Consider the following 11125-nt stretch of genomic DNA (forward strand, 5'->3'; position numbering starts at 1 on the left):
GTGCTGTTCTGTTACCAGCATTTTTGAATTGATTGAAATGACAAGAGGGCGTGTAAATGAAGACAGGATTTTCATTTTGAAGGTCAACTACTCCTTTACATGTTTTATGAAGAATGTGCTTATATTTGCTACAAAACATCTCTTCTTGAACATGAAAAGTGATAACCTAATAAAATAAATATTAAATAGATGTTGCCAAACAAATAAAACATTCTTTAGCCTGTTTTTACAAAGAATTTGACAAGAAATTTGAACGAAAATGAAACTATAAGTGTAAAATAAGTAAAACTGTGACAAATAAAAATATATAATCAAATTTAAAGTAAAACAAAGAGTACATCCTTTATCCATGAATGGTCTGTGACGCGCGAGTGACGTCACGTCATTCTGACGCGCTGATTTGACGGGAATTACTCGACTTCCGGTGTTGGACCGACGCGAGTGAGCTTCCCTGCGGCGGCGGCGGAGACACACAGAAACTGAGAGAAATCACAATAACACAAAGACTTGTGAGAAATGTCGACGTTTGACAGCAGATTTCACTCTTATACCAGCACAGAGCTGAATGAACTTCTGGATGACGATAATAAACTTTATCAGATGATCTGTGAAATGGACGAGGTTAGTGCTCGAGCTCATGTCATCATTCACTGCCTGTTTTTATTTACTGTGCTGTTCAAGCTTATACTTGTAACACTGTTCACGTGTTAGATGGGGCTGTTGTCTGAAGAAAGCTGGATAGAGAGTCAAAAACAGTGAAATGTGTTTAAAAACAGAGTCAATATAATATTTTAGTTTATATGAGTAAAGATGGAGTTAATGTGAACAGACTGCAGCATGTCAGTTTCTAACGTACTGCACCTGTCCAGCCATTACATTACGAAATTTACTGATATTACTTTAATGTGATTATTGTTATTTTTATTCATGTTAAATTGTCTAGATAATAAGCGACTGGGTTTACTCAATAACACCTTAAAACGTTTTAAATAAAATCGTTGTAAAGCATTGTTTTGAAAACACATCTGTTAATCTGTGTGTTATCAAAGCGTTGTGATTGTATTCATAATATTCTTATTATTGTTTTATTAAATTGGAGCTCTGTTGTTCTTTATTTCTTCCTTTTCTCAATTATTCCTTGGAAAATATACTTTAGTAAACTTAATGTATTGTGTTAAATAGATCTTTTTGTTTTACACAATCAAAACTTGCACAGAAAAGCGAGAACTAAAGTAAATACCTTTCAAAGGTTTATCAGTACTTGGGTTTGGTCAGAAGAATGACTCATAGTAACTTGTGTATGTGTTCGTGGAAGTTTTATTTCTTAAAGTGGGTTCCATTTTACAGTCATTCAGAGCCCAAAAATCTGTCATTCAATTCATTTATTTCTCACATACATATTATATTATGCAGAAAACAGCTTGCGGTGAAATGTAAGCCAGATCAGCTTTCTTAGACTGTGCAAGTAGTAACGTACTAAAAAAAGAGGTAATAATAAAATACAAAATAGTAATGGGTACGGGTAAAATGCCATATACAAAAATGATAGTAAGTTGGATGAAAATGAGATGGGGATGGTTTTTGACTCATGTTTTTATGACAGATGAGTGAAATGCAGCAGAATAAAGAGCTGACCATTGCCAGTAATCGCAGTCTGGCCGAACAGAATCTCAGTCTACAGCCGGATCTGGACCATCAGAAGGTTCACTTGACCAAACTCTACTGCAGCTTACAAGAACTACATGAATCCTACCAGCTCCGCAAATCCACCATGGGTGAGCTGGCATTGTCATCGTTTACACACTGTACACTATAATGTCATATACTGTATATAATAACCTCTTGATTTTATTAAAATTCCTTCTGTCATCTCTCTTTGGCATGAACTCAAATAGTTAAACATCCGGGTGAACCTGTTCTGTCACCTGTTCTGTTTCCTTTTCATCGTGCCAGTTTGCTAATGTCTTACGCTCTAAACCCATTGATCATGTGATCAGGACATTTAAAAATGTTTAAACTAAAATACTCTTTAAAACCAGTGTTTTCTGAACATCTGTATCAAGAGACTGAAATATAACCTGGAGGTGAGGAACACTTTTTATAGCAAGTTTTGTTGTTTGTTATGGTAAATAAAGTCAATAGAGTTGAGTTACTTGGTTACAAAAGACTGCTTGAATGAGTCCAGAAAGGCAAAAGAAGAGAGAAACTCAACACTGCTGTTATTAACACGAGAGAGAGCAGGTGCTGGGGGTGTTTTTATACCTTTTACAATCAGTGACAAAAACTCTGCTAGTGTTTCATTCTGAGGATTGCCATTTTAAGTAGGGCTGCTCGATTATGACAAAAATCATAATCACGATTATTTTGGCCAATATTGAGATCCCGATTATTTAACATGATTACTCACTAAGTTTTAAAACAACATGGAAAAATTAAAAAACTTGGCTTTTAAACTGTGAATTCAACTGAAAAATAAATGTAAAGAAATAGCACAGCTGAACAACTGTAAAGGAAGGGGGTGCGCTGTGGATTTATACCACAAGAAAAGAGATGATCCTTGCAAAATGGAATGCGGCACAATAATCATTTTACGTCGATTATTTTGTTTTTGTAATTGTTGAAGGCCAAAATTGACGATTACAATTATTTTCGATTAATTGCACAGCCCTAATTTTAAGCATTTCGTAGTTTGACAGAGGAATATTCATTTGAAGTTGTTTTAAATGTGATCATTTTCAGGCAGCAGTTCATTGGACACATTATTGGCTCTTTTGCAAACAGAGGGAGCAAAGATTGAAGAAGAAACAGAGGTAAGGTTTGCAGGGTTCCCACAGGTCATGGAATATCTGGAATATCTTGGAATTTTAAAAGGTCTATTCCAGACATTAAAAGTCATGGAATTTTATATGTTTTTTGTCGAAGTCATGGAATATCAGGGGTTTTTGTTTGTCACTTTAAATTTTAGTTTCCATTTATCAAAATGTAATCTTTCTATACTGTATTTTTTTACACATTTTTGTGTATTGTTATGGTTATCTTAAGCACCATTTTATTCCCTTCCCGCTTGTCACCTGGCAATCACTCAAGTCAAATGCAGTCACCTGTAGCTCTTGACTAAGGCAAAATGCCAGGAAATTGTACATTTCAAGAGCTTTGGCTAAAAAACCGACCACTTCAAAGACTGGGTTTCATTCATTATAGGTCATGGAAATTCAACTTTTTAGTCGGTGAAAGTCAGGGAATTTGACATTTGGCTTCGAGTGGGAACCCTGGGTTTGAATTGTGAGTTTGAAGTGTTACACCACATTGGTTACTGCCGCTGTGACATCTAAAGATTCTCCCGCTTGTTTTCTAGAACATGGCTGATTCATTTCTGGACGGATCCTTGACTCTGGACAGCTTCATCGATGACTACCAGAGCAAGAGGAAGCTGGCTCACCTGAGGCGGGTGAAGATCGATAAACTACGAGAGATGGTGCTCAAGGGTGTTCAGCTTCCTCAGAGTTCCTCTAATGAGCATTCTCAAGCTCAGGAGACCCCCAACACCCCGTTCCAAAGGCTTGCTAATGGTTCTCCAGCTCACGTAAGATCCACACCAACATCTCAACCATCAGGTCAGCCTCAGCTGTCGTCATACCCTGATGCTCGCAGTTCTTACATGCCTCAGAGCGCAGGCGTACCAAACACGGTACCTTCATATTCATGTCCATACCCACAAGCCCTCGCTCAAGGACCCGGTGCTGGTCTTCCTCCACAGGCCGGTTTTATAATACAGTGACGGACTTAGTTTAAACACTTCCGCTAGAATGTGAAATGTTTTTTTTTTTAATGCACTTTGATCAAATACAGGTTTGAGTTCCTGACTCCTTTGTAGGTCCATATGGAATCTGCACTAGCAGATTTCTCCGTTTGCTGTTTGTTTTCACAAACTAAACATTTCGGCTCATTTGAGTAAGCTATCAGCTCGCGTTTAACACATTCTACCATATTTAAATCCATTCCGCATATTTGCAGATTCTGTCTGGACCTGTTTACTAGTTTACAATGTAATATTAATTTTAGCATTTGGTTGCGTTTGCATAACTTCAAGTACTGTTTTTAAACGATCAGTTTTACATTAGAATTTTTATTTAAAAAACCATTGAATAGAAAATGGTAATGTACAACACTTACGTATGAGCAATGGGGGCATTGAATTTCTCTGTAAATATCCCTACAGTTGACTTAAGATTATAGATCGAAGGATGCGATGCTTAAAAAAGCATAAACGTGGTTCATATGCACATGTAAGACTGAGAATTTACTGTGTACTTTTGGTATTTGTGAGAAAACCTTTCCTATCGTCGTTATAATGAGATATATTATATAATATTCATGTTTCGATTTCTGGGTAAAAAGTGACCAACAACCAAAGAAGCACTCCATCTTATAAATGAATACTCCATACTGGCTGTTCCCCTCGTGAAATGGAATGAAAAGTTTGTTGGATTTAAACTTTATGAAGTGTTTGAATAAACCTGTGGCATTAACAGAGCAGTCTGACGGTAGATCTGCTGTGATCAACTCTCTTAACTTCTAATCACTAAACAAACAATGCTTATTGTTAAAATATCACCGTTTACAACATTCTGATGACTTTCTGTCTCTTCAGAGAAGTTCAGGTACTGTGATGTATCAATGGAAGATGTTATCATGCCGGGCTGTGACGATGCTTGTGCATGTTTTATAAGACGGATGTTATTATGCAAGTGTGTAGGGTAAGAGAACAAAAGTCACTTAATACTGATGTGAGTAAGAGTAAAAATATCTAATGTGCCTTGAGACAGAACAAACGTTTAATGAAGCATTGAATCACACACAATGCTTTGAGAACTCTTCAAAGCCATCTGGATATTTTCTGTTTGTGAAGATGATTACTGGTGCAAACTCTTTTTGTCTCATCTGTATGATGTGTTTATCCTGTAACACTCCTTCTGTAAAGTATTGTAAAGTAAATTGTATCTGTTTAATTCGTGGCTGGATTTTTGTATTGCTTGTTAATAAATGCCTAAAAACTAATAAAAACAGTCATTGCTATATTTAAAGGTGCGGTGTGTCATTTTTGTAGGATCTATTGACAGAAATGCAATATAATATCCATAACTATGTCTTCAGAGGTGTTATTCTATCTACATACACCGCGGGTCTTACATGTTGTTTCTACAGTAGCCCTAAACGGATAAATTGTTCGTAAATACGTTATCTCCTTCTGCGAAAACGTGATGACATTTTAGTAAGTTGTACTTGGTAAAATAAGTTTTATTTCATTTTTATTTATTTTATTTCGAAGTTTTATTCAAATATAATTTTACATGCACAGGCACTGCATAATACTTTTTTGAATAAATTGCTATTTTTTATTACTATTCTTATAATTTATTCATTGACTAAGTTTTACCTCTTCAGAATCCTTCTCGAGAGCTCTCTCCTCCATACCTCAAACACGCCAGTGCACAAACAAGGGGCAATCTTCCGGTCCCTCTCGTGAAACCAACACGGAAGTGACTAAAACTGCAATTCATCAACTGGCCGCTAGAGGCTGGCTCCAAAACAGCAGAATCTCATTGAGCCCCATGTTAAAAGGGCCAACTTTACAGCACAAAAAACATGTTTACAGCCTGGTACAAAAAATTATTTTGGTCTATATAGGTAATTTTACCCTTCATGACAACTGTGAGGAGGGTGATTTTTTTTATAACTCACCCGTTTAACTTATATTAAGCCTTAAAATTCTGCAAAATAGTTGCGTGGCCACTTGAGTGACAAGTGGTTTCAGCCAACCGGGCGCCTCAACTCCAACCACGTCCCGCCTCTGCCCATTTACGATTATCCGGGAGTGACGCACGATGACGATGACGATGGCTCCGCCTACTTTAGGCTTCATAATAGGCTTGTTCGACTCGATGCGGCGCCGAAGATCCGACAGGCGGATGACATCAAAGTACCGCGAGAGCGATTCGAAAAACGATAAATAGTTTGCTTTCGAATCGCTCTCGCGGTACTTTGATGTCATCCGCCTGTCAGATCTTGCGGCGCCGCATCAAGTCGAACAAGCCTTTTTATTCTTCACAAACCTACGGGATGCCATAGAAGAACCATTTTTGGTTCCACAAAGAACCATCCAGTCAAAGGTTCTTTAAAGAACCATCTCTTTATTACCTTTTTATAATCTAAAGAACCTCTTTTTGCCACAAAGAACCTTTTGTGTCGGATCCGATAGCCTTGTGGCAGTACTCCGTCACGTGGTGAGGTTGCGCATTGGCGACGTAGGTTCGATTCCCGTCTCGACGTTCTTTCCCGATCCCACCCCCTTCTCTCTCCCACTTCGCTTCCTGTCCTCTCTGAACTGTACAAATAAAGGCAAAAACGTCAAAAAAAATTTGAAAATAAAAAATTAACCTACATCAGTTGACATTGACATTTATTTATTTAGCAGACCTTTTAAAAATCTACTTTTCATTTCTGGGAGCAAATAGAATATTAATATCAGTCACTATTGACCAGCACCAAATATTGTCAAATATTCAATATATGACTAATACAATAAATAAAGAGTAAAAGAATATGTTTTTTCAGATACTGGGTAAATACAGCTCATTAATTTCATAATAATATAATTATAATAATTAATATATTTTATATATGAATAAGTATATTCCAGTTAAATAGCTGTTGTAAAGTCCCATTTTTATTAGATATTCTTGATGAGAGAATGACTTTAATTTAATTTTCTGTATGATCTAAAGAACTGTTATTTGTCACCTTAACTCTATATTTGTCATCTGTTATATTGATCGCTCTCATGGTCGTGTATAAATAACAGGTGCACTATGACAAGAGTCCATTTCTCCATTACGGCCAATATGAGCGGACGAGTAGGAGATCTCAGTCCCAAACAAGCCGAGGCCTTGACACAGGTAAATAAAACAAATCTTCTCTTTGGACATTTTTTTGTTTGATTTTTAGTCTAGAATTGTCAAAGGCATCCCGTTTGGATGTCATATTAAATAACATGCAATTGTTTTGAAAGATAGAGATGCAAGCCATGGCTTCAGATTGACACACGTTACTGTTGTGTTTAACTGTGATTTCTCTGAATAGTTTAAGGAGAGATTAGAAGATGTGTTTAACCAGCTGCCCAATCAGAGTGATCATTATCTGCTCCGCTGGCTCAGAGGTGACTCGACTATAGTACAATACAAACAGACAGTAATAATTCATCGTTATTAATAATCAATCATATTAATAAGTGAAGATCAGTTTTATCTACATTAAAACTGCTGGACATCACATTAGTTGGACAAAAAAAATACTTTGTGTTAATATACAACTCTCTGTCCTTTGTGCCGGCTCATATTTTTTATACAAATGAAAAAATATTTTTAATGCATTATTTGTTTATTATTTTGAAGAATATACTTTTGATGAATCTGTATATTGTCTATGAAGGTTATAACTCTACATAAAATGTTCTCATTCATGCTTAAAATGCATGTTATCACATTTATAATATTATTTATAGCATTTTGCATTTAACTGTGTGTCACATTGGTTACATGTGCTGACCTCTGACCCTGGATTTATGAGTGCCTTTGCAAAATCTTGCTACTGAATTAACAATAGCTTGTGATGTGACAATGCAGCCCTCATGTTGACATCATGACATAAATCTATACGTTGATAATGTTATAGACTTCATAATAAGAAAATTGCATCAAATGATAACATTTTTTTTATGAACTTCATTTTGAGCTCAGACAGCTGCTTTATCTAGAAATCAATATTCCCTCTTGATAGGGCGTCCCAAAACCATCGGAGTTTGTTTTTTGGAGAGTTTAGTTCAAGGTGACATTCTTGTAAATCCTTCAGATCTGTGTTGCAAAATTATTTGCTTTTACCCTCTGATCTATCTGCATTCACATAAGCTTACATTTGGACTTCACCGTGAAAATCAGTTTGAATGTTTTTTCTTTGTTAGTTTTTTTTATTAGTTGTATTTATTTTCTTTTGCAGCCCGAAGCTTTAATGTCCCGAAGGCTGAGGCCATGCTTAGGAAGGTAACGTCACAGCATTGTAAGCATTTTAATAGCACCTGGATGCACATAAATGCACTTTTAGGAAACAGAATTGAACCTCGCCAAAGGTTTTTAACATTGAGGTTTTCTTATTTGAATGATGATTAACATAAATGACATCAAACAACAATGCATTTAAATCCCAGAACCTGGACTTTTGCAAGCATATGAAAGTCGACAAAATCATTCAGAACTGGAGGCCACCAGAGGTACATCACCCAAATGATTTTCCACGATGGCCGCTCATCATCCGTGTGAATAAAGAGATATCGTTCTCTTCCGTTCAGGTCATCGAGCGTTACGTGTCCGGTGGATTGTGCGGTTATGATCGTGAAGGAAGTCCCGTCTGGTATGACATCATCGGACCTCTTGACCCCAAGGGTCTCTTACTGTCGGCTAGCAAACAGGACTGTCTCAGGACCAAAGTCAGAGATGCTGAAATACTACGGCAGGAGTGCGAGAAGCAGTCTGAAAAGGTGTTTCAAACCTTGAATGAATGTTTATGTTTTATTAACTAAACCTCAGCAAAGATGTGTAGAATCTCTGTGTTGATGTGTTGTTGAGTATTATTGTTTGTTTCTCGTTCTTCAGCTCGGCAAGTACATTGAAGCCATCACCATCATTTATGACTGCGAGGGACTTGGTATGAAACATCTGTGGAAACCTGCTGTTGAGCTGTACGGCGAGGTACGTTCTATTGTTACAAGCATCTGGCTATTGCTAGTTACAGATTGTTAACCATTGGTAAGATTCTAGGTTTACCGTCTACAGACAAACAAGGTCCCCAGCATAGTTTTAAATCATCTTTTTCACCTTCAGGTTCTGACCTTGTTTGAAGAGAACTATCCAGAGAGCCTTAAAAGACTGTTTCTGATCAAAGGTTTGCCACATGAAAGTCACTCTGAAATGCATGACATGACCGAAGTAAAATGGCAGTCCTTGCATTTCCAAAAAATCTAATCACTTTCACAGCCCCTAAACTCTTCCCTATTGCATACAACCTGGTGAAACACTTCCTGCGTGAAGAAACGAGACAGAAGATCATCATACTGGGCGGTAAATAGTTTCGCTTTTGCACACAATCCACACATCATCCATACAAAACGTGTCAAATCTATTTCTCTCCACTCGACAGCTAACTGGAAGGAGGTGTTAAGGAACTATATTGATGCAGATCAGTTACCCGTCATTTACGGAGGCTCCAGGACCGACACCGATGGAAACCCTTACTGTAAGACCATGGTGAGTTTTACAGGTGTGACATTATAAATGACCTCTTGTTGTCCTCTCTCAATTGTCATCCGTCTTTCAGTTAAATTATGGTGGAGTAGTGCCGAAATCATATTACGTGAGGGAATCTATAAAAGTTCAGTATGACCAGAACGTCACCGTTAGTCGAGGCTCCTTCTACCAGCTGGAGTATGAGGTTCTCTTCCCCAACTGCTTGCTACGGTAAGTCACATCTTTTATTTCCAGTTTGACATCTTCTGTTTTACTAGATTAGAAATGCTAGGACATCTTTGAAGATAAAACGTATTTCGTATACAATGCATAGTATTTTTCGCATCTTTTTATTTATTTTATTGTGAGGTCAAATGAAGGTTATCAATAAGAATTTGTGTTGTCGTGTTTTTTTAATTCATAGATGGCAGTTTGCGAGTGAAGGGTCTGATATTGGTTTTGGACTCTTCCTGAAGACCAAAGGGAATGACACAAAAAAACGGGAAGACGTGCAGGAAATCATTCCCATCCAACGCTACAATTCCCACCTGGTTCCAGAGGACGGATCTCACACCTGTGAGGATGCAGGCATCTGTGAGTCTCTATTTTGTCTCTGCACTTTGACGTTTTAAGGCTTTATAGTGTTTGCTTGTGTGACTCAGATATGTGAGAGGTTTTATGATCAGTATGCCAACATTTCTTGTATTTGATTTTTACAAATCTTACAGTAACTTGATGTGCCGTCTGTCACTGGTTTATTCTTTGTGTTGTTGATCGTTTCATTCTGCAGATGTGGTCCGATTTGACAACACATACAGTGTGATTCATTCAAAGAAGATCAGCTTTACTGTGGATGTGCTTCTACCTGAAGGACAAATGATGACCAAGCAGGCGTGAATCACACTTTACCTCATATTACTTCACTCATATAGCCAAAATGTATTCATGTTGACCACACTGTTTCAATAGTGTAAATTCAGATTGCTCTAAAAAGTCCTTTTCAGAATCGGGTAAGTGAACATGTACATGGAATACAGTATGTGAACATGGAATGTAAATGTACAGGTTTTTTTTAAGTCAACGTTAAATGGAAAGCAAACCTGTCTCAGCAGGCGGTAATAAACGCATCTGAAAAGAGAAACTATGTTTGTGTATGAAAGATGATGAAATGCAGGCTGATGAACTGCAGATATATTGATTATGAGCCAATGAGAATATCCCATAATAACTGGTCATTGATTTACAGTAATTCTGTTACAGTGGACTGTAAGTTAAAGGACATTTTAATCGGTCACATTTACAGTAGACTCGTAATGTAGTTAATAAAATGGTCTAGGACATTTTGTATTTTCAAGATTTTTTCCAAATGCGGGTATAAATATGCATTATCCTGAAAATCAAAGCAATATATTGAACACATGATCACATGACCAAACTCTGATGTTTGTTTGTAACACTAGAGGACGCAGTTGCTTTAGCTTTCATTCGGATTCAGTCTGTGGACACATCATGGATGTAAATTCATATGAAGTTATTACTTCCTTACTAGTTATTACTTTCAAAAGTGACGAATCCGTTGGGTTATAAATACATGTACTCTTTTAATGTGATTAAATAAAAAAATCTGCATTGTCAAATCCACCTTTCACCTTTACTTATTACCAAAATAATGTTGTCTGGTTCTTTCTCTAAAACACATTTGATCACATTATGTCATTTAGTCAAGAATACATCATATACATCATATTAACATTTGTTGGCTAATGTCTGATTTATTCAGCTTTAGGTTT

General features: G+C 36.8%; 2 protein-coding genes across 2 annotated transcripts; both read left to right on the top strand.

Annotated features, from left to right (window-relative positions):
• Nucleotides 1-428: 428 nt before the first annotated feature.
• Nucleotides 429-5072, top strand: vps37bb (VPS37B subunit of ESCRT-I b). Its single transcript, XM_057320957.1, has 4 exons — nucleotides 429-621; nucleotides 1604-1775; nucleotides 2740-2810; nucleotides 3356-5072. The coding sequence occupies exons 1-4, from the start codon at nucleotides 517-519 to the stop codon at nucleotides 3776-3778; spliced, it is 771 nt and encodes a 256-aa protein (XP_057176940.1). The 5' UTR covers nucleotides 429-516; the 3' UTR covers nucleotides 3779-5072.
• Nucleotides 5073-6902: 1830 nt separating this feature from the next.
• sec14l7 (SEC14-like lipid binding 7) lies at nucleotides 6903-10412 on the top strand. The gene is made up of 12 exons (XM_057321492.1): nucleotides 6903-6956; nucleotides 7141-7216; nucleotides 8053-8096; nucleotides 8261-8323; nucleotides 8402-8590; nucleotides 8706-8801; nucleotides 8934-8994; nucleotides 9087-9170; nucleotides 9250-9356; nucleotides 9427-9566; nucleotides 9760-9929; nucleotides 10126-10412. Exons 1-12 carry the CDS (start codon nucleotides 6903-6905, stop codon nucleotides 10230-10232), a joined length of 1191 nt encoding a protein of 396 aa, XP_057177475.1. The 3' UTR covers nucleotides 10233-10412.
• The last annotated feature ends 713 nt before the right edge of the window (nucleotides 10413-11125 follow it).

The sequence above is a fragment of the Triplophysa rosa genome, linkage group LG22 (genome assembly GCF_024868665.1).
Source record: "Triplophysa rosa linkage group LG22, Trosa_1v2, whole genome shotgun sequence".
Taxonomy (NCBI): Eukaryota; Metazoa; Chordata; class Actinopteri; order Cypriniformes; family Nemacheilidae; genus Triplophysa; species Triplophysa rosa.